General features: G+C 44.9%; 3 protein-coding genes across 3 annotated transcripts; 1 reads left to right on the top strand and 2 right to left on the bottom strand.

Annotated features, from left to right (window-relative positions):
• Positions 1 to 618: 618 nt before the first annotated feature.
• On the bottom strand, positions 619 to 12,204 carry LOC311308370 (hatching enzyme 1.2-like; the record flags this gene model as incomplete). The annotated part of the gene is made up of 11 exons (XM_084437330.1): positions 619 to 674; positions 920 to 1,044; positions 1,266 to 1,347; positions 1,802 to 1,980; positions 7,039 to 7,183; positions 7,387 to 7,542; positions 8,892 to 8,966; positions 9,083 to 9,086; positions 9,264 to 9,356; positions 11,767 to 11,916; positions 12,178 to 12,204. The coding sequence occupies 11 exons, from the start codon at positions 12,202 to 12,204 to the stop codon at positions 619 to 621; spliced, it is 1,092 nt and encodes a 363-aa protein (XP_084293456.1).
• A 1,081-nt stretch (positions 12,205 to 13,285) lies between these two features.
• LOC311308369 (low choriolytic enzyme-like) lies at positions 13,286 to 16,531 on the bottom strand (the record flags this gene model as incomplete). The annotated part of the gene is made up of 9 exons (XM_084437329.1): positions 13,286 to 13,467; positions 13,624 to 13,748; positions 14,169 to 14,250; positions 15,056 to 15,234; positions 15,505 to 15,625; positions 15,794 to 15,949; positions 16,109 to 16,183; positions 16,302 to 16,305; positions 16,520 to 16,531. Coding segments are annotated over 9 exons (756 nt in total). The 3' UTR covers positions 13,286 to 13,465.
• Positions 16,532 to 17,997: 1,466 nt separating this feature from the next.
• On the top strand, positions 17,998 to 22,325 carry LOC311308368 (low choriolytic enzyme-like). The gene is made up of 10 exons (XM_084437328.1): positions 17,998 to 18,051; positions 18,298 to 18,390; positions 19,945 to 19,948; positions 20,068 to 20,142; positions 20,300 to 20,455; positions 20,644 to 20,764; positions 21,000 to 21,178; positions 21,702 to 21,783; positions 21,885 to 22,009; positions 22,194 to 22,325. Coding segments are annotated over exons 2-10 (822 nt in total). The 5' UTR covers positions 17,998 to 18,051; positions 18,298 to 18,312; the 3' UTR covers positions 22,196 to 22,325.
• The last annotated feature ends 917 nt before the right edge of the window (positions 22,326 to 23,242 follow it).

Here is a 23,242-nt window from a genome sequence, read left to right as displayed (position 1 = left end):
TTTATGTCAAACCACAGTCTCATAGTGAGCATGTCCTCTTGCTCTAATGGTAGGTGGTTCAATCCATGTCAGGTAAATGAACCAGTATGGTGCCAATGTCTGGGCCTGTCTGTCTCTGGTCTCCTTCTGTAACAAAAATTCACACACACATGTGCGTGTGCGCACACACGCACACACACACACACACACACACACACACACACACACACACACTCTCTGTTATCATGCTACATCAATTACAGAATGACATAGCTAAGTGTTGCAGCAGTACTAGCAGAGTAACTGTGCTGTAGCTGTGCTATCTACCAGAGTAACGGTGTTGTAGCTGTGCTAGCAGAGTAAACTGTGTTGTAACAGTACTTGCAGGCTGCAGAATAACTATGTCCTAAGCGGTACTAGCAGAGTGACTATTGTAGCAGTAGGCTCAACTAGCAGAGTTACTGTGTTGTCCCAGCTCGCAATCATTTGTTCTAAGAATGTTCTAAGAATGTGAAAACATTAGCAGAACGTGTTGGGAATGTTCCCCAATGTTGTGGGAGCATTCCCTGCTAGCTGGGGTAGTACTAGCAGAGTAACTGTGTGTAGCAGTACTGGCAGAGTAACTGTGTTGTATCAGTACTAGCAGAGTAACTGTGTTGTAGCAGTACTAGCAGAGTAACTGTGTTGTAGCAGTACTAGCAGAGTAACTGTGTTGTAGCAGTACTAGCAGAGTAACTGTGTGTAGCAGTACTAGTAGAATATAGCAGCAGAGTAACTGTTGTAGCAGTTCTATCAGAGTAACTGTGTTGTAGCAGTACTAACAGAATAACTGCCGCAGCAGTACTAGCAGAGTAACTGTGTTGTAGTAAAGCTAGCAGAGTAACTGCTGTAGCAGCCGAGTAAATGTGCTGTTGAAGTGCTACTCTTAAAATAAACTCACAGCATTTGTAGAGTGTAGTGAGCCTGGTTTTGTCGTTCTTGCTCATCTCTTTGGCCTTGCCAATAGCCACGTTGCTGTTGGGGATGGGCACCATGGTGGGCTTTTTGTTCTTGGAGAAGGTATACCTGGAGACACACAGGCAGACTGTCAACTGGGCTGACATGCCAGGCTAACACATGCTAACACATAGCATGTCTGGTCCTGGGGAAGAGGACTTTCACTTAGAGAAAAGTTTTTTTAACAGACTACAAATTTAGTGCCCCACCTGTCTTTCTCAAACAGACTGAGGTCTAGGCTAGTGTACTACCTGTGGTTGTCTTTAGATAAACGAGGGAGTGGTACTGACTTGTGGTACTGCATGATAGAGTTGTAGTCGTAGGGAGTGCCCTGGTTCAGGGTGGCAATCTTCCTGAAGTTGTTTTCCTTCCCTAACAGACAGAGGAGATGAGGAGATCAATATGGATCATGCTACATTTATGTATTTTTTATATATACATGTACATGTTAGTTTATTGAGACCCGAGTCTCTTTTCCTGTGAAACCAAGCAACAGAATATAAATATAGAATACAGCAATAGAGACAAACAATAAAAACCGCTAAGATTTTTAACAATATCAATTTTAAACACTAGAAAAAATAAAACAAAAAACCAAGCACGCACATGACCAGGGACATAAACACAGCTACATTCTACACATTGTATTAGCTGGTGATCTTCCACAGGTTTGTTACTAGGGTTGCTCAATGTGTAATGGGGGAGGTTTGGAGCCAGACATTTATGACGAGGTAATTGAACCTAAATGTTGCACTTCAGACTGCGATGCAAATATATTTTTGGTCTAGTGATAGAGACTGTGGGTTGACCCCCTTGGGGCACTCACCAGACTCAACATTCTCCAGCAGAACCTTAATGTGGTTGTCTCTGTCGGAGCGGGTCTGTTCGTGGTTGAAGCCCAGGGCGTGCAGCAGCTCGTGCTGGACCGTGCCGTGGTACACACAGCCACGGCGGGCCAAGGACACCACCTGCTTGCCTCCACGACGGCCCACAAAGGAGTAGCACCTGCAGCATATGGACGGAGAGAGAGAAATGGATTGAAATTGATTTATACATGTTTTTAATGCTTAGGCTTTGACTAAGTGAGCCGAGTCATGCAACAGACCAAGTCTCTGATTGTGACAATTGTCTTGAGTCTGTATGGGTTTATTTTAGCAGGCTACATCTTAGGAGAAGAGCGTGTATGTCCAGGAATTTACATCCAAACACCTTAAACCTTTGTCTTTGTAATTCATCACCTCCCCCCAAGTCCCCTGCAAACCCTAGTTTCAGTCTCCCCTTTGTAAATGTAAAACACCTCAACCCTCCCCCTTTGTAATTGTAAACAGACTCCTCTGCCTCGCTCTTTTGTCCAAGTCAGAAAGGCCACACCTTGTCCTTCCTGCCCTGACTCAGACCTTTTGTTTTCTTTGTCTCTATTCAAAGCCATATTCAAAGTGAGTTTCATCCCACATTCCTTTCTTTCACTGTGTGATATCCGTCCCCTCACGATGACGCATAGACAACTCAGCCAATCAAATCCTAGAAAGACTTACCTGTGTTTTGACTGTATATAAGCCAGAGCGAAGAGGCTGACTTCACTTCTCTGACAAACCACCTTTGTTTGCGTTGTTCAGGAAGTCCTTGCGCTCGTAATGTTTTCCACAATAAACCAGACTCAACCTTTTGAACGTATCTTGGTAAATCTTTGGACTAGACCAGTCTAAAATACTATTACAGTTTGGCGAACGGGAATGGGAGCACTACCTGCGTGTTGCCGGGATTCCAGTGGATGAACTGATCGACAGACGTGTCGGTCCATATGGGCTTGGAAAATCAATTTTCTCTCTTGCGCCAGAGCGCACGCCGAGATTATTTCCTCAGTTCTTCCACTGGATTCTTGAAGCTCACAGGTACGTTTAAACGAACCCTCTTATGGTTCTGAGTTTGTATTTGCCTTGATTTGGTTCAGTTGTGTTGGTCTGGATTGGTGAAAACAGGAACCCCAGCGTGGGTATTAAGTAAGTAACTATCCAAGGAGATGTGAACAGCAATAGATTTTATATCGTATTGTCCTTCGACTTCGTCCTTGTTTCGTTACGAGGGTTAAGCAGTGTTCAGAAGAAGTGTGAGTTTTGGTCTAATACGCCAAAGAGTTGGCACAGGACGTGTTTCCCTTTTGGCCGGTCGCGGATGAGATTAAAACCGCAGAGCTGTAGCTACGGGAGTGATTGAGAGTTTTTGCAATCCGCGTTTCTTGGAGAAACGTTTTTCCCCTTTGTTCCCGGGTGACTTGGTAAACATAACGAGAAGTTGGCTTTGATCAGGTTGGTAAACCTAACGAAAGTTGGCTTTGACCAGGTTGGTAGACCTAACGAGCGTTACCTTTGACCAAGTGGCTGTACAGTATTTTTGGTAGGATCTAGACGTCCGGTTTAGCCTGGACCAGAATTGCTAGTGCAGCCGAGCATGCTTGTTGTAAACGTGGGCCTTTGTTTCATGTTTGTGTGTTAAGTCGTATATTAGTCGTTTTTGGTCGTCGTTTGGTCGTTCTTTGTTTGCGTTCCCGTGTGAGTCTGCTACGTTCTCTCTTGCATGTGCACGGGGGGTTGTTCGTCTTATGTGTTCACTGTTTGAGCCTCGGCTCTTGATTATTGTTTGTTATGCGCGCCATGGATCCAGGTAAAGTATTGTTTTGTACACTTTTTAGACTGTTAAAATTCTGCTAGATTTCCAGTAGGCTAGCTGGTTGCCTAGGAGACGCAGGAAAACTCCGCTATCGCGGTGTTCCGCCATTGAGCCAGAAGAGAACAAAGCACTTCGCTGACTGGGTGAGTACTAAGCGAATTTAATGTGTCTTAATGTGTGTTTCTTTCGAAATTGTATTCTTTCCCGCCGTGAGTTAACCATAAGGTTTCCTTTCATTGCTGTTTTGGGGTTTTTAGGCTGCGTTGTGGTTATTTGGGATTTGTTTCTTTAAATTTCCCCGCGCACAACCATAGACCACATCCGGGTCATACATGCAACATTTTGGGATCACCACTAGGTGTCCCTGTAACACTAGCTATTAAAATGGCTAGAGGATGTAACAGAATTCTACTGCTAAACGTCTAGCCTGATGAGATTGTTGTGCAAAAGCATTTTCGATTTCTTACATCCACATCTGACATTTTAGTGTTAAATTCTAAAATTCTAAGCAGCTAGAGGTGGTTGAGATGATTAGGTTAAGGGAAAAGCCTGTTAATTCTATAGCACCCAACCAGGCTGTTGCTGCTCCCGCCATTAGCACGCCCCTTTCTACGAGGTATTTGTCCGAACAGGTCCGGAAGGAAGAGCCTCCGATTTTGGGGTCGAGCGCCACCTGCTGGAGTTCCCTTGAACAACCCATAAGGGAGATTTTAACTAGCCAATATAGACTCATTTTTTTAAGGTAAATAAACAGGATGAAATAGATGTAGAGCGAACTCAAAAGTCTGACAGGGTTTTGAATAGGTGTTTGATTCAGGAGTTTGTTTCAATAGTCAATGAATGGCCATAAGCTGTTCGTTTTATGCATTTCTACTGTATGAATTTCATTCATATAATGATGTGTTTTTTGAGGAGTTGGCATTAGGCCTTCCCCTCTGCTATTGAACCCAGTCTGTGTTTGAGTTTTATTTTTCAGGTGCTATGGACCCTGGGGGGCAGGTCTTTGAGGAGCCTGGATCATGCCTTCCTGGGGACATTGGAACCTGCTGTTTGTCTGTTTAACTGTTTGTTTTGTCTCTCTTTCTAATATGTAGCTTAAGACATAAGGTTTGTGCATAATAGTGGGGGGAATAGATAAGGGTTGCCAGTGTCTTAATCTGAATGCAGCATCTCATAACCCAATTTATATATATTTTAAATGGTTCTGTTAAATATCTCATGTTTATAGTTTGAGGCACATTCATCGGGCCTGAGTGTTTTTTCTGAGTGTTTTTTACAGACAACTGTCGTTCCGGGAGTGATGGGTGAATGCCGAACCAGGAGACGGGCACAGGACACCGGAGGTGGAGATGGAGGTTACTGGCCTGTTTCCCTACAGATGGGCGATCTGGGGTTCGTGAGATGCAGACCAACGCCATGTCACCAACTCACTGAGCTTGCGCTTAACCATGTTTCTGAGAATCTCCAACAGACTGCTGATAACCGTTCCTGACCAAGGAGGGGAACCGGGAGACCAGAGGACTCTCTTTTTGCTCTTCTGTTTTGTCTCTGTTTGTCTCTCTCATCTGTGGATCCACAGACGGAGCACTTCATCAGCCTGTACTGGGGGAGCGGGAGCGCCGAGGTGAGCCCTCCAGCAGCATGACCCGGGCCGACCCTACGTGGAGCAGTACAGGGATGGACCGGGTTCAGTTCAAGAGCCTACATTTCTGACCTACAAGCATCTGCTCCACCTGCGGAGAAAAAGAAATGGAGGAATAAAGTGAGGACCGCCATTTCCTGAGGCTAAGGAGGGGTTCCTGCATCACATCTCTCCTGGGGGTTGGGTCCTGATCCGCGACCTGGGGCCGTCCCCACGAGAGAACTTCGACGCCGTTGCATCCCAAACCAAGGAGCAGATGAGCAGCCTGACAACAGGCCAGAAAACATGGAAGAGAAGAGATGTAGCTGGGTGAACCTACCCGTCAAAGAGATGTAGCGGGGTGAACCTACCCGTCAAAGAGATGTAGCGGGGTGAACCTACCCGTCAGAGAGATGTAGCAGGGTGAACCTACCCGTCAAAGATGGAACAATCAGGACCATGGCATTCTGGCCTGTGTGGAATAGCTGTCAAAAGTAGCTGAGAGGACGGTCCATGCAGCCAAACCAGAGATCTCAAGGGCAAAGCGGTCACCGCCACACTGTCCTCTCCTCTGATGAGCAATCGGAGAGTGACCTTGACGGTCACCGCCACACTGTCCTCTCCTCTGATGAGCAATCGGAGACTGACCTTGCCGGTCACCTCCTTCTTGTGGTTGTGAAACAACATGGACAATCTCAACAGAAATGACTGCACCTCTAATCGCACACACTGGAACCTACATTAAACATTCAGAGACGCACACATGGAAGCTATGTTCCATAGGACATCACATGCGATTATTCACAAGAGTGAATGAACTTTGAAATAATCTGAAAAATATCATATTTGTTTACAAGAGTTACAATGGTTGAAACATGAGTTGATAAATAAGTTTGGGTTTTTCCTCTAAATTGACCAAGAGGTTTTTTGCCCTTCTTACACTGGTAACCATTTATTTTTTTTTGCCTTGTTAAATCAAGTTTTTTTTGTGAATGGTTGTCCACTCTTAGACTATAAATAGTATATAATCATGTCATCTTTTTTATCTTGTTTCCTGTCAAATTTCTGAAACAAGGGGTTTTGGTGCGTGATTTTGCACGTGGAAAGAAAATAATAAAAAAGAGAAATTTTTTCTTTTTTTTTGCTCCACCTAGTGGAGAGATTATTTCCTTTCCACATGTATAGCATAGCTGACTGTTTACACTGTGTTTGGATTTTATATTTTATTTTTGTGTACCTGTTTCAGGCACAAATGGGGGATTGTCCAGGAATTTACATCCAAACACCTTAAACCTTTGTCTTTGTAATTCATCACCTCCCCCCAAGTCCCCTGCAAACCCTAGTTTCAGTCTCCCCTTTGTAAATGTAAAACACCTCAACCCTCCCCCTTTGTAATTGTAAACAGACTCCTCTGCCTCGCTCTTTTGTCCAAGTCAGAAAGGCCACACCTTGTCCTTCCTGCCCTGACTCAGACCTTTTGTTTTCTTTGTCTCTATTCAAAGCCATATTCAAAGTGAGTTTCATCCCACATTCCTTTCTTTCACTGTGTGATATCCGTCCCCTCACGATGACGCATAGACAACTCAGCCAATCAAATCCTAGAAAGACTTACCTGTGTTTTGACTGTATATAAGCCAGAGCGAAGAGGCTGACTTCACTTCTCTGACAAACCACCTTTGTTTGCGTTGTTCAGGAAGTCCTTGCGCTCGTAATGTTTTCCACAATAAACCAGACTCAACCTTTTGAACGTATCTTGGTAAATCTTTGGACTAGACCAGTCTAAAATACTATTACAGTTCCCGTCCTTGGACTCAATGCTTAGGTAGTCCCTGTCACCGCTGCGTTTGGGTCTGAAGCGGATGCAGGAGAAGGAGGAGAAGGAGTCCAGACCACGCTGGATGATGGACTTCTCTCTGGAGGCTGGGAGAGGAGGAAGACGGGACAAATGAGGAAAAAGGAGGGAGTACACAGGGAGGAGCAGGGAAGAGCATGGAGGAGACGGGGAGAGGAGGAACCTCACATAAACCTCACAGAAAAGGAACTTGACATTGGGGCTAGAGACTAGCGCTAGCTAACCTGTCCCCTAGTCCCTACACTGAGAGTGCACTTGGCAGTGTACTTACAGAAATGACTGGCAATGGAGATGGGAACATAGACCTTTCCGTCGGTCCATTTTTTCCACATGCAGCCACGGGAAGTACAGGGGTCAGCATTCCTCTCAGCCTCAGAGTCCACAACGATGTCACCTTCCACTAGGATAGGGTCATCAAGGTCAAAGGCTAGAGGGGAGGACATCAAGAGAAGAGGGGATAATAAAGAGGCATGTTCACATTTCTCCTCAGTCCAATTATTTTTATTTTTTTCTTACAGAATTTTATTGATTTACAACAGAAACAAGAATTAGGCTAAACATTTTGCCATCACTCAGTCCACTTTTAATGGTTTCAAAATAGAAAGTAAATAGACTCTTGTTGTATTTTGAGTGTTTTGTAAGTAGACAGAGGGAGCAGCCTGTTACCTACAGCACACTTCTCAGTTCGTGTCTCAAACATGTTGGAAACAAAAGTTTGTTTGTTGTCCTCCACCTAGGGAGGGGGGACTATTAAAACGGTTATTATTATCTATAGTCGTGTCGTTCACAAGATAGATTAGATGGCTCTTGTTTAGGTAGTTTAATAATGTTGTATAGATTACAGTCGACTAGTGATAGTCTATGGCTAGGTCATGTACTGTACAGTAGGCTATGTGTTCAACCGTCAGGCGTTTTATCATGTCTGTAGGTTGGGTGTCTGTGGATGTGTTACAGAATCTATTCTCTCATGCTTCCATGCCTGGAGTTTGCTTGTGAGTGTGTCTTTTGGAGAAGGTACTTGAGACAAATGCAGAACTAATCTTTGAGAAGCATGCCGAAGCATGCCTGTTATCACATGATTGCTACGTGAAAGGACTTAACAAACGAGGCTAACATAAAAACACAACAGGGATAGTGTAGGTTAGTCTACTGTTATGGAAGTTTTAACACTTAATTCTAAATAGAAATACTTAGCAAAATATATGCCATGGTTCACTATTCAAAAGTCCAAAAACTGTTTACTGTAATCCAAACGATACAAATTCCAATTCAGGTCCTTGGAGAGAAACAGGCAGGTTTTCAAACCAAAGGAACCATGAGTGCAAGCATACACTGGACTTTATTCAAACTCAGACAGGACGTTGTCGTGGAGATCGGACATTCATCATTCAATGTCATGAATAGGCATTTCTAGGGGGAAACAGGATCATGTGGGAAGGCATTTGAATAGAATAGACAAGGACATTCACTAAGACCATAAAACTGAGCTGAGGAGGGGTCTGTCCCCCAAACCCATGCTGGCTTTACTGCCATAATCCTGTCTCACCTCAGAGAGAGAACTATAGAGGATGTTACCCAAGGCAATAAAAGAAGAAGACAGTGCTGGGAAAGACAACAGCTGTACTGTACTTAGTGAATAACATCTGTCCTGCATGGCATGGTCACAAGCAGAATAGATCATTCCTATTACACTAGTGAGTCACAGTTGCGTTTATGAGAGGACAAACATACTCTGGTTGATGAGAGTAGTGCTTGTTAGAGGGTGGTCAGACTTACTGCAGTCCCTATTGGCTCTCTCTATCAGCTCAGACACAGACAGCTCCTCTGAGGTGTCCTCCTCCACAGCATTCTCTATCAGGAGCACAGGGGGACAGACAGTCACTACCGTGCACCAGTACTGCGGGACTTACTATCAGTTATGTTGTGAACAGACATGTAAGCTGAGAAGACAAGAGTTATTTTCTCACCTTCCTTCAGAGGAACAACAGAGAGAAGGAGAAAAATATGTTAATACATTGATACTGAGTGAATGAGTCCACAAAGTACGGTATTAGTTCCACAGCAGGTGTTTTGGTCCTCATGTGTGTCCTACAGCAGGTGTTGCAGTATAAATGGCTCCCTGGTACTGTGTGTGTTCAGCAGGCCTACCTCAGGGAGTTCCTCAGCCCAGGAACAGGACACCAGCAGCAGGGCCAGGACGGCCCAGGAGAACCTGAATACAAACATGATGCAGCAACGGACCTGCAGGACCATCACCACACAGAGACAACTGACTGTCAGAGCACATAGACACCACATTAACAAAACACACACATGTAGACTAGACACACACAAACTAAAAACATTCATCACACACACAGTCACACACACACACACACACACACACACACACACACAGGGTAGTAGTCTCACCTCAGAGCTGGAGGAGTGAAGGTTCTGGCCAGCCTTTTCTACCTGTCCTCCAGGAACACGTGTCCATAACAGAGCTCCAAATAAGGAGACGGGGGCTCCACAATGTGCTGAGACGTGCGTTTATCTGTGGTGGTCAATCAGGAACCGGGTGTTCCTGAGTATGTGAACCAAATAAGGAGGTGGGGCTCCAGAATGTGCTAAGAGGTAGGTTAATCTCTGGTGGTCAGTAAAGAACCGAGTGGTCCTGTGAATCCTGACATATGGGCTAGCAATTTACCTCAACTTGTACAGTATATGTTCGGCCTTGGTGAGCTGCTGAACAGGTGCCTCCATCCCTGTGTGCCTCTCTCATTTTCCCATTCAATATGGATTGCAATCTTTATTCTTCAGTCACCTTGCAAAATAAGCCAATAGAGGTTCCTTCTTGAAACATTGTCTCTCAAGTCCCACATCCAACAACTCACTAAAAAACTTAATCTCAAGCTGGGATTCTTCTTTAGAAATAAGACCTGTTTTTTGTTTCAAGCAAGAAAAAAACGTATTTTACCCACTTTTTTATCCTTTTCTTTTTTTTATTGTTACTAGGCAATGGGAATAATATATGGCAAGGTACATGCATGCCTCAAACTCGTGCGGGCAAACACTAGACACACTGAACCATGGAGCTCTAAGGTTTGTAGCAAATTCTAGATCCCTCACACATCATTGCACCCTGCATCAGTTAGTAGGTTGGACATCACTTACTGTAAAGAGACAAATCCATTCCCTGAAAGTGTGTTGCAGGTACAGTAGTCCACTGCGGTTGCAAGCAAGCCAAATGTGAGACAGGAAGAAGGTCCTGCGTGTCTAAAAAACTGTCATGTAGAGATCTGTGTCGATGCCAAAACTGTTCAAATGTTTCTAAGGAAACTGTGGATTGGGTTACATGGGATGATGACTCAGATGATAGTGGTGAGGATGATTAAGATGCAGTGTTGCCAGGGAGGCATGGTGGTGGATGAGGGTTTGGGTGGTGGAGGGAATTTGAGAGGGGGGAGGGGGTGGGGTGTGGACTGGGGTTGGGATGTATAGGGTGTGGGGATTAGGAGTGTACAGTAGTTGGGCCTATAGTGTGATTTATTTGAGTATTTTTGTACCTGCATTCTTTTTAAAGTTTTTAAATGGAAAATAAAAAGGTTGATGAGTAACTTGTTGATTTGTCTTCTTTTTTTTTGCATCATTCCAAATTAAGATGATGGTGTCGCGTTTTGATTGATTAGCCATCTTGAGCAAAAGTGTTTAGGTCTATTCTTTTATTATTTTTCTCATTATAGACTATCCACAGAACAGGTTTATGTGTAAAAGCTCAGTGTTTAGTCCATTGTACCAGCATCTTTAAAATGACAGGTTACAGGTTTACTTAAGGTAAAGTGTTTTTATACAAATTTACTGCATATCATGGTATAATTTCACATTCAACAATACTAATGCAGACATACTCAGATGTTTAGGTACAGTACATGTATAAATGTCAATTTCAGAGAGATTTTGTGTTCCCAACATGATAAGATGTAATTTTACAAGCAAAAGCAGCCTTTAATTTTTTTCCAGAAATCTTCAGTCAAACATTTGTATGGGCCCTACTGTTTTGATCAGCCCTGTGTTTTGATTAGCCCTGATGAAACGTTGCTTTCTAAATGTAGCTTCAATCTGTTGTTGATGTTTAAATGCTATTTCTGTTTCTCCGTTCCTTCTCTCTTTTCTGTGCTGAAGTTATTTTAAGAGCTTGATGGCGTTAACATATTCTAATATTAAACTGTCATTAACTTCAATCGTGTCTTCATTATTTATACCCACACGCAAAATCAGGTAGATGGTTAATTTTTGGTGGTCAAGATATTGTTTTCCAATTCCCATCAAATTTGATGTTTAGCCTTTGGTAAGTAATGTTTCAGATCATAGATAGCAAACATTTTTTTGAAAGATCTGACCTAAATAGCCTGAATAAATGTTGTAGCCTAGGTTACTAGAGCAGTCAGGTGGTGCAACTTTCATTCATCGTCCAAACGTCTGGAGGGCATTTTCGATCATTTGCTGATGGCTGCTTCCACGTCTGTCCCACAGTTGGCTGTCCATTTATACACTGTCATGACCGGCTCAAGAACATGACATAATCAAAAACAAAAGGAGGAGACAGATAACCAAAGCTCAGAATAATCAAATATTGAATTAACACAACTTAGGTCACAGACACACATACACCGTGTGCTTGGGAGACAATCTCCCAGAACAATGAACAACAGAGGCATAAGTAGGAGGCCTGGCCAGCTGAGCCTAGGTGCTCCCAATCAGCCAGGTAACAGCTCAATCCAGACTGACGGTCCTCCTGGCACTGCTCACCAGCTCCAACCTGGAAAGATAAAACACACAGGGAAGGCCGGCAGAACCAAGGGGACCGTCACAATACCATCCCCCTCAATTGAGAGTGCCCTCCATAGCTGTGAGTGAAACTTAATTTAGAGTGACACTCGGTGGTGGAGTGGGAGTGGGTAGCGGCTGGTTTGGGATTGGGCCACTGAATAGAAAGGGACCAAATTACACCTGTGTTTTGGCTGCAAAATGGCTTCATCAGATTACAGATGGCACACTCTCAAGTGGTTGTAGGGTGTACTGCCATCTTCTGGAGGCGCTGTAACATTAGCTCAACATGTATGAATTAGTACTGTAATGCTGACAAAAACTGAAATACCTAATTGAGAGTTTATGTAAATTGTATATAAACCAACTTATCCTAGGCCACACCCCAACAGTGTTTGTGCGTGGCTGGCCAGCTCCCTCCCTTACTCCGTTACTCCAGACAATGTTGGCCTGCATCTCTCTGTTGGCACTACAAGAGGCAGTAGTCCCAGCACACCAAAATAAAAAAGGACACCAAAATCAACCCGCCGATCTCCACTGCACAAGTAGAGTACCCCAAACCTCCACATGTTCATCCTTTCACTCCAACCTTTACCCCTTGCCTTATAGGTCAGATCATGTCCCAACCTCAACCCTTATTCTAACCCCAACCCACACTAGGGACTGGAAGAAGGACACCAAAATAATCCCGCCGATCTCCATTGCGCAAGTAGAGTAGTGGTCAGAGCATTGGACTCCTACCCAGGAGACCGGGATTCAAGACCCGGTGGGGATGACTTTATGGGACTATACCCCAAACCACCATATTTTCATACTTTCACTCCAACCTTTTTATCCCTTACCTAAATTCCACAAGTAGAGTAGTGGTCAGAGCATTGGACTCCTATGTGGGACATTCTCAGAGATTACCATCTATGCTGAGTGAAACTCCTCTAGTCTCTATGTAGCTAAACAAACGCTGTTGTTTAAGTTTTGGAACTGATGTGTCCATGCGACACGACCTATCTTAATTTATCAGACATTATTTCATGTCATTTCACAGCTGTTCCAGTGGCATGACTAGCTTCCGTCCTACCAGTCCTGAACAGAAACAACCTGGACCTGGCCTGGTTTGGCAAAGTTTGGTGGCGATCCGCGGAATTGTGTGTGTTGCAAATCTGAAACACACAAACACACACACACACACACACACACAAGCGACACATTACCCAATTATAGTGTTAGGAAAGATATGATTTATTGAAGCCATTCCGGAGCCATCACAACCTTGGTCTTTGTGTCCAGTAGTTTCTGGTTCTTCAAGTCACTAACCTGATTCTAATGAAAAGTATCTTAGCATGAATCATGAAACACATTTGAAAGGGAGGAGAGACACAATTCAGCTTTGGATTTCAGTTGATCAGATTTTTTATTTTGATGATGGTTTTGAGATTTTGTACAACTGGTAATGGAATATAAGTTGTTCCACCACTAGGGAGCAGAATCCTACAGGCAGGGGTTCCCAGTCAGCAGAGGACATGAGATCACAGGTATCAACCCGTTTCTGGGGGGAAAAGGGGGAGGGAAAGGAGGACAGTAAGAGAATAAGTAAATATAAAAGAATCAACTCACTCATCAAACCCATTCACATGAAGGCCTACACAGTAGCAAGGATTTGGTTCCCTCGACAGTGAGCATGAAGTCAGGTCAGTGGACTCACAGCACTTGTAGAGCCTGTTGACCCTGTCGATGTCGTTCTTGCTCATCTCTTTAGCCTGACCAAAAGACACATTGCCGTTGGGGATAGGCACCATGGTGGGCTTCTTGTTCTTGGAGAAGGCATACCTGCATTAACCACAAAGCATCGTTCTCAGTACAGTATAGCTGAGGCTCCACCCTGGCGCATAATATGATTACTAGTTTTTGAGATCAGTCTGGAACCGCCTGCATCTACTGTACCTATTCAACAGGCCATATTTGAAAGGAGATGCACCCAATGCAGTCTAAGGTCAGCCAAAAGTACCATTCTAGTTTTACATATGACAAATATCAAGAATCTCACTGGAAAAATACAGAACACATATTTTTCCAACTTCTCCACAAGATGATGACGCAGCTGGTGAGAAGCAGCTGTGAAGTTGCGCAGCGTCTCACATAGACACATTCATCTTATGGCGCGTGGAGACCTCACCGTGTGATAGTTTGAGCAGGTTGATACAGTATGTGCAGTCTCAGACAGGGAAGACTGATGAAGGTGTGCCTGACCTGTGGTATTGCATGACAGAGTTGTAATCGTAGGGAGTGTTCTGGTTCAGGGTGTTGATCTTGTTATAAGCAAACTTGTAACCTGGGCCAGAGAGAGAAGATGAATGGAGAGGGGAGGAGCAGGGAGGACAAGAGAGGGAAGGAGAAGAGAGGAGAGGAGAGGGGAGGAGAGGGGAGGAGCAGGGAGGAGAGGAGTGGAGAGGGGAGGAGAAGAGAGGAGAGGAGAGGAGTGGAGAGGGGAGGAGAAGAGAGGAGAGGAGTGGAGAGGGGAGGAGCAGGGAGGGCAGGAGAGGGGAGGAGAAGAGAGGAGAGGAGATGAGAGGGGAGGAGCAGGGAGGGCAGGAGAGGGGAGGAGAAGAGAGGAGAGGAGTGGAGAGGAACAAAGCAGAGGGGAGAAGAGGATGTGTTAGTTAGAATCGGGGGCAGTAACCTTAGAGTCTAGAGGAATAAAACACACACTTGAGTTTTCACTTGTCCTGCATAGTAACATGAATGTGTCTGAGACAGACAAGCTGACTCAAACCTTAGAGACAGAGATCGACTGAGAGGAAGACTTGTTAACAGAGAGAGAGAAAGAGAGGGATTTACACAGGCAGGTTAGTAGTGATACTGAGAGAGAGAGATAGATATGAACTTTAATAATCCTAGTTGTGGGAAATGTGGGCATTTCAGCAGTGGGAAAGTACAGCACACAGTAGGTTGGAATACATAATATACATAGTAGCGAATATACATAAAAGACAACAAGGAATATATACATACAGTATGCGTAAAATATAGAATATATTTTATATACATATATAAATATATAAATACATATATACATACAGAGAGAGAGAGAGGGGGGGGGGACATAAAGCTAGGTGGAGAGGTAGAGTTTGTCTCACTATCGATGATGTTCTCCCAGTTGATTTTGATGTGGTTGTCTCTGTCGGAGCGGGTCTGTTCGTGGTTGAAGCCCAGGGCGTGCAGCAGCTCGTGCTGGACCGTGCCATGGTACAGACAGCCCTGGCGATCTAGGGACACCCTCTGTCCCTTACCAAGACGCCCAACATAGGAGGTGCACCTGGAGAGAGGAGAAGAAGAAAGGGAGTATTGATATTGTAGCTGGAGGTGGGGGCAGGGACCCCAAATAAGTTAGTTTAGCTCATTGCAGGTCTATAGTTTAGCTCATTGCAGTTTTGCAGGTCTATAAGCTGTATATGTTATTCTACGATTGTCCTTGTGTCAGATGGTGCGTCCTGTCAGATCCTAGGGGGGACACACCAGGGGGTGACATTGACCACACCCTCAGGGGATATGGTAATCTACAGTGTGTGATTGGATGGGGACAGACCCGCTGTAGGACTCAATGTTGAGATAGTCTTTGTCACTACTGCGGTAGGGTCTGAAGCGGATGCAAGAGATGGAGGTGAAGGAGTCCAGACCACGCTGGATGATGGCCTTCTCTCTGGAGGCTGGGGGGGGGGGGGGGGGGGGGCAGGGAGGAGATAGGGCGGGTGAAGAGGAAGAAGACAGATACTGTACATCAGAACAAACCTTCAGCTGGAAGGAATATAGGGGGGCTATCCTTCTTAAAAGTGAATTCCACTCAAGGACTGCTGCAAATCAGTACTTTGACTTACAATAGTGCTTATTGATGTGGTAGGGGACGTAGACCTTGCCGTCGGTAAACTTCCCCCACAGGCAGCCACGGGAGGTGCAGGGGTCAGCATTCCTCTCAGCCTCAGAGTCCACAACGATGTCACCTTCCACTAGGATAGGGTCATCAGGGACTGGGGCTAGTGCCAGACAGAGCAGAAGGATGACCGGTCACTGGGGTGGGGGTGGGGGGGGGTTGAGACCATCTCTGAGTATTGGAGGCGGTGCATGCTACAAGGTACAGTACAATTCAGACTGGCCAATGAGAGAAATGCTTGTTAGAGGGTGGTCAGACTTACTGCGGTCCCTATTGGCTCTCTCTATCAGCTCAGACACAGACAGCTCCTCTGAGGTGTCCTCCTCCACAGCATTCTCTATCAGGAGCACAGGGGGACAGACAGTCACTACCGTGCACCAGTACTGCGGGACTTACTATCAGTTATGTTGTGAACAGACATGTAAGTTGAGAAGACAAGATAGTTATTTTCTCACCTTCCTTCAGAGGAACAACAGAGAGAGACAGAGAATGAAAAACATTATGTTAATATTGGCACAGAGTAAACTAGTCCACAAAATAGAATTGTACAGCAGGTGTTGGCGGGTAAGTGTTGTCCTCAGGTCAGTATAATGTGTGACCCAGGTGTGACAGGTACAGGTAGCCTATAAGGTGTTGTGTATCCACTTGTTGCAGGATAAATGGTCCCCAGTACTGCGTGTATCATATAGCAAGTGTTGCAGTACAAGGAGCTCCCCGGTACAATGTATGTTCTACAGCAGGTGTTGCCATATAAATGCTCCCCGGCACAATAGCTGTGTTCGGAATCGCTCCCTATTCACTATATAGTGCACTATATAGGGCGTCAGCCATTTTGTTTGTAGTGTCCGAATTCTCCACGGAATGTTCATTCCCTATATAGTCCACTATTTATTACCCACAATTCACCTTGATTTGCAGGGAACAGTGCATGTACCCTACATTTTCTCTGTTCCCTAGGTAGTTCACTACATGGTGAACCCTATATAGGGAATAGGGAGTGAGGGAACGAGGGAGCGATTCCGAACACAGCTAATGTGTGTCCTACAGCAGGTGTTGCAGTATTAATGGCTCCTAGGTACCATGTGTGTTCAGCAGGCCTACCTCAGTGAGCTCCTCGGTCCAGGCAGAGGACACCAGCAGCAGGGCCAGGATGGCCCACGAGAACCTGAACACAAACATGATGCCACAACGGACCTGCAGGATCACCACCACACAGAGACGACTGTCAAAGCACAGACGGCACATTAACAAAACACACACACACACACACACACACACAAACACTCACAGGTCAGATGTCCGACTAACAAACACACACCATGGCAAGTACAGTACGTCAAACAGACCACATACTGTACTGCAAAACCACACTAAAAACACCAAACACTCCGCCCACTCCATACACAGACATAGCATTTAGTATGGATATTTCACCTGCAGTAGGTAGGAATGTGTGAGGAGTGAAGCTTCTGATCAGCCTTTTCTACCTGCCCTCCAGGAACACCTATCCATAACGGATCTCTAAATAAGGAGGTGGAGGTTCTATCATTGGCTGAGAGGTGGGTTTATCTCTGGTTCTCTCTATTCATGTTTGTACAGTATATGTTTGGCCTTGGTGAGCTGCTGAACAGGTGCCTCCATCCCTGTGTGCCTGCGGGGGTGATGTGTGAACCCCAGCATCTGTGAGATGTGTTTTTTTTGTCCTCTGAACAGTGAGCACAGCCATCTAAACTAGTTATCATAGTTAAAAATCACATTAAAAAAAGTCAAAATCAATATGAAGCCTATAGTACATGAGGTTGCCTTACATGTTCTTAGAGGAATATTGAGTAACAACATTTTCTTTCTTTTTCTTAAACCGTGCTGAAAATGTGCATGTAATTGTAACAATGCCAGAAACACATCAGCTAAATACCATCTTCAAGATTTCACGTTGAAAGTACTTGCACTGTTAGCAATGCTAGTGGAAGTTAATTGGGCTACTAGCGTTCTACGGCCACCCTTCAAACAGATGCCAGGATTCACATACTCAGGAAAACCCGGTTCCTGATTGACCACCACAGATAAACGCACGTCTCAGCACATTGTGGAGCCCCCGTCTCCTTATTTGGAGCTCTGTTATGAACACGTGTTCCTGGGGGACAGGTAGAAAAGGCTGGCCAGAACCTTCACTCCTCGCCTATTCCTACCTACTGGAGCTCTGAGGTGAGACTACAACCCTCTGTTTGTGTGTGTGTGTGTGTGTGTGTGTGTGTGTGTGTGTGTGTGTGTGTGTGTGTGTGTGTGTGTGTGTGTGTGTGTGTGTGTGTGTAGAAAGTGTGAATATACTGTATGTGTGATGAGTGTTTTGAGTTTGTGTGTGTGTGCGTATGTGTGTGTGTGTGTGTGTGTGTTTTGTTAATGTGGCGTCTATGTACTCTTGACGGTGTCTGTGTGGTGATGGTCCTGCAGGTCCGTTGCTGCATCATGTTTGTGTTCAGGTTCTCCTGGGCCGTCCTGGCCCTGCTGCTGGTGTCCTCTGCCTGGGCCGAGGAGCTCACTGAGGTAGGCCTGCTGGGCATACATGGTAATTTTTCAGGAAGCAAAAACACATACAGTACTGCGTTGTTCCACAGGGAAGCTGCTCAGGTCAACTTTTATTTTCAATATTCACCAATGACCTGCCGTCTGCCATAAAAGAAGCAAGTGTAGTGATGTACGCTGATGACTCCACACTGTATAGTGCTGCCTCAACTCACCATGGTACTGAGCAGGGAATTAGGGAGAGTATCTGCATGGTTTGAAAGCAATAGGTTGGTTTTAAACATCTCCAAAACTAAATGTATTATTCTTGGCTCAAGATCCACTCTGGCCCATGACCCACATCTGAACCTGACCATGTCAGCAGTACCAGTTGAACAGGTTACAACAGCTAAACTTCTGGGAGTAACACTAGACGGCTCACTGACTTGGTCAGATCACATTGCAAACATTGTCAGCAAGATGGGGAAGGAAATTGGAATGATACGGAAATGCTCTGCTCATTTAACACCATCCACACTAAATCAGGTCACCCAATCACTCGTCTTGAGCCCCATACACTATTGTCCAGTCATATGGTCATCTGCAAAAGAAAGACAAAAAATAACTCCAGTGGCACAAAATAGGACAATTAGAATTGCACTCCACTGTTCAAAGCGTACAAACATTGATTACATGCATTCACACCTAGCATGGCTCAAAGTTGAACAGAAACTCCATGTAAGTCGACTGATGTTTCTCAAGAACGTATTACTTTCAAAGAAACCAGAAAACCCTGGCCGAGAACATGACACAGGCCGTCATCTACAGAGCAATTACAATATGGAACAAATTACCCTCTCTGATCACAAGCACACAAAATAAATGTACCTTTAAAAAGCATCTGATCCGATACTTCATGCCGATGACCATATGACAGGACTCCCTTGATCACAGCCCAGTGTCACTGCCGTCCTCCGTCAGAGTTGAGTCTTATACTGATGTGAACATGCTCTGTTGTCATGGCCTGCTAGATAGTGTTAGTTACATACATGTCATATTTTCTTGATTTCATATCGTTGTGTAAATGTCCATGTCATGTAATGTCAGTTATGTCGTGTAGGTGATGTCATGCTGGTCATGTTGTAATACAATATGCATGTCTTATGTGATGTTACAGTAGTCATGTTGTGTATGTGATGTCATGTCATGTTATGTCTTTATGTGTAGGCTATATTGTCCATGTCTTATGTGATGTTAGTCACGTTGTTATGCTTTATGTGGATATGTGTATCATGTCTTGTAATTTTTATTCTTTGTGGACTCCAGCAGGAAGATTAACTGTCGTTCTGCGACTGCTAATAGGGATCCAAAATAAACATAAACATGGTACCGGGAAACCATTTATACTGCAACACCTGCTGTATATAGGACACACACTCCAGGGAGTACTTTAAACAATAACACCTGGGTCATACATTATACTGGGACACCACTTACCCACCAACACCAGAACTCTATTTTGTGGAATAATTTACTCTGTGCCAATACTAACATCATGTTTCTCCTTCTCTTTATCTCTGTGTTGTTTCTATGAAGGAAGGTGAGAAAACAACTATTTTGTCTTCCTCAACTTACATGTCTGTTCACAACATAACTGATAGTAAGTCCAGCAGTACTGGTGCACGGTAGTGACCGTCTGTCCCCCTGTGCTCCTGATAGAGAATGCTGTGGAGGAGGACACCTCAGAGGAGCTGTCTGTGTCTGAGCTGATAGAGAGAGCCAATAGGGACCGCAGTAAGTCTGACCACCCTCTAACAAGCACTACTCTCATCAACCAGAGTATGTTTGTCCTCTCATAAACACCACTGTGACTGACTACAGTCGATTTACACTACTGACTACAGATTTACCTACACTAACCCCTAACCCCCCCCCCCTTCCCCGCCCCCAGCCCCTGACCTTGATGATCCTATCCTGATCGGAGGTGACATCGCTGTGAACTCTGAGGCTGAGAGGAATGCTGATCCTTGCACCTCCCGTAACTGTCTGTGGGGGAAATGGACTGACGGAAAGGTCTACATTCCGTATTACATTCAAAACCACTACTGTAAGTGCAGTAACACTTCTGTATTAACACTTCTGAAGGACTGAAAAGTACTCTTCTCTACTGTTTTATTGCATGTTCAACTGCCCTGTTAGTACAAGACTATCGGTGCGTTCTTTGAGTGGAATATCCCCTCCCACCTCCCTATCTCCTCCTTCCTGCCTTCCCATCTCCCCCCTCCTCCTCCCCAGCCGCCAGAGAGAAGTCCATCATCCAGCGTGGTCTGGACTCCTTCTCCTCCGTCTCCTGCATCCGCTTCAGACCCAAACGCAGCGGCGACAGGGACTACCTCAGCATCGAGTCCAAGAGTGGGTCAGTCCCCATCCAATCACCGTGCAGCACATTACCATATCATTAAAAGGGCCACTTGACTCATAACCTAACATTTTGGGATTGCAGAACTGTTTCATGTTCATGTTCTTCTCACCCACCAAATAATTATATTTTTATGCCATATGCATGGTGGATTGATGGAAAATATTTATTTTTTTTAAATAAAGTGCCTCTTCAAAATTATATCAGTACCCTGACACCCCTCCCCCCCCAGGTGCTGGTCCTATGTTGGTCGTACTGGTAATGCCCAGACGGTGTCTCTGGATCGCAATGGCTGTCTGTACCACGGCACTGTCCAGCATGAGCTGCTGCACGCCCTGGGCTTCAACCATGAGCAGACCCGCTCCGACAGAGACAACCACATCAGGGTCTACTGGGAGAACATCATCGAGGGTGAGAGACACGGCCTCTACCTCTCCACCTGCCCACCTGTTATACTCTCGCAGACCCACCCCAACACAATGCGCTTTACAGAGAACAAGGGAGGTGGGCATAGGTCCCACCCCTACATATTCCAGAGGGAAGCAAAAAAACAGTTTCACCCAGGGGCCAGAAAAGTGAGCTGTAAAAATTCTTCCCTGACCTGGCGATGGAGCAAGCCCCTGGAGTATGTTTGTCTAACGGCTAAGAACATTTATAAAGCAATAAATTACATTAAATTAAATTTTCAGAGTAAGAGGGGTAAAAAAACATCATAGGAGAGACATGGCAAACACTGGTGTATGTCTGTGTGTACGTGAGTGTGAATGTGCTCATGTCTGTTTGTTTTAATGCCGTCTCAACTCCCCTTCCACTCACCTCCCTTGCTCTTTCTCCTCCCTTCCACTCTCCTTTTCCTGCCTTCCCTTTCTTCTCCTCTCTACTCCTCTTCGCTTCTCTCCTTCCCTCCTTTCTCCTCTTCCTCTCTCTCTCTCAGACATGAAATACAACTTCGACAAAATCGCTACCCTGAACCAGGGAACTCCCTATGACTACAACTCTGTGATGCAGTATGAGAGGTAACAAACAAATACAGATTTGTTAGGTCTTTAGGTTCCTTTGTAGAAAGTTGTCCAGTCCTTTCCTCGAGCGATGCATTTTGGTTAATGCCGTTTTCTAGGTATGCGTTCTCCAAGAACAACAGGCCCACCATGGTGCCCATCCCCAACAGCAACGTGTCCTTTGGCAAGGCCACCCAGATGAGCCAGAACGACATCACCAGGATCAACAAGCTCTTCAAATGCTGTGAGTCCACTGGCTTTGGCAATGACTTATGATGAAGGATAGGACTTTTGTGATTCAAAGAAAAGAGTTGAAGGGTACAAATAACAACTGTAACAATTAAACTCAACCTTATCCAACAGTTCTGCATAGTTTTAAACATGAGTGAGTTTGATGAACTATTGTTCTTTTTTCCTCCCTCTCTTAGAAACTGGTTGACACCTTTGATCTTCTAGACCCCCTTGTGGTGGAACCATTGTTATACAACTTTAATAACATCAGGCTACCACCTGGGCTGTACATCCTTCATCAACATAATAAATCTGAAATCACAAACTGCACTGTTTCTCCTCTCATTCAAAATGAATGTATTTGTCTATTCATGTCATAGAATATCCTCCTCTCACACCAGAATCAGCTTAGTGACTTGAACACAGTGACAGGGCCAAGTCTAGGCTATGATGGCTTTGAAATGGAAAAAGGGCTCTGAAATAACTACTGAGGAGATGTGTGGCTACGCTGTCTTACAGACTCGTGAGATGGTAATGAGGGGTTGACTCGCACGGTCAAAGGCAGCGGAAATCACAAGGAGTGAATTATTTTTGACCACTCATAGAGACCCTTGTTAGAGGCATTTTTGGCCGGGATTACTATTGACTTATAGGACTGATTTTAAACCTGAACTGAACAAACTCTAACTGAGGATTGGGCTGGCCAGGTCGGGTTGTCAGCATTGAAATGATTAGGGTAGAACTGCTCCAATAATATGAAAATTGTTTAATGCGGATATTTCACAGTACCACACTCTGATTAACTGTCCCATCTGGGAGTTTTTAGAGGCCGGGCAGCCTCAGCTGCCGGAACCCTCTTGTGTTTGCCAATATTCTGAATCTTCTTAGGAAGTCTGACTTCCCATGCATGAAAAATCACCAGTCCAGTCCTATTCCAGTAGTCCTCAACTGACATAGGGGGCCAAAAGTCCTGATGGTGGTGCTACAGCAACAGTCTAAAGTTTAAAACGTAAAAAAAATCATATCAAGTCAGCCATTCGGGCTATCATTTTGCAACCACCACCAACATGGCCATGGTTCTGTATACATCCATGATGTATTACTGTCAGTGTCCTCTCTTGGCATTCCATACTCTTTGTCCCAGCTGTGGGCGAATGTCGCTTCATGGACAGCGACGAAGTGGTCAAATTTCAAGGCGCAAGGTTATGACAGTAGTATGCCCCCAATCGGATACTGTCTGCAAAGT

Source organism: Borostomias antarcticus (genome assembly GCF_949987555.1).
Source record: "Borostomias antarcticus genome assembly, chromosome: 4".
NCBI classification, from domain to species: domain Eukaryota; kingdom Metazoa; phylum Chordata; class Actinopteri; order Stomiiformes; family Stomiidae; genus Borostomias; species Borostomias antarcticus.
This window is presented reverse-complemented; position numbering and strand designations above follow the sequence as displayed.

Excerpts from the sequence above, each read along its gene's own strand:
- LOC311308368 (XM_084437328.1), top strand. The coding sequence starts at position 18,313 with ATGTTTGTGTTCAGGTTCTCCTGGGCCGTCCTGGCCCTGCTGCTGGTG. Across the intron at positions 20,143-20,299 it reads GAGAGCCAATAGGGACCGCA|CCCCTGACCTTGATGATCCT; the intron begins GTAAGTCTGACC and ends CCCCGCCCCCAG. Across the intron at positions 20,765-20,999 it reads AGCATCGAGTCCAAGAGTGG|GTGCTGGTCCTATGTTGGTC; the intron begins GTCAGTCCCCAT and ends CTCCCCCCCCAG.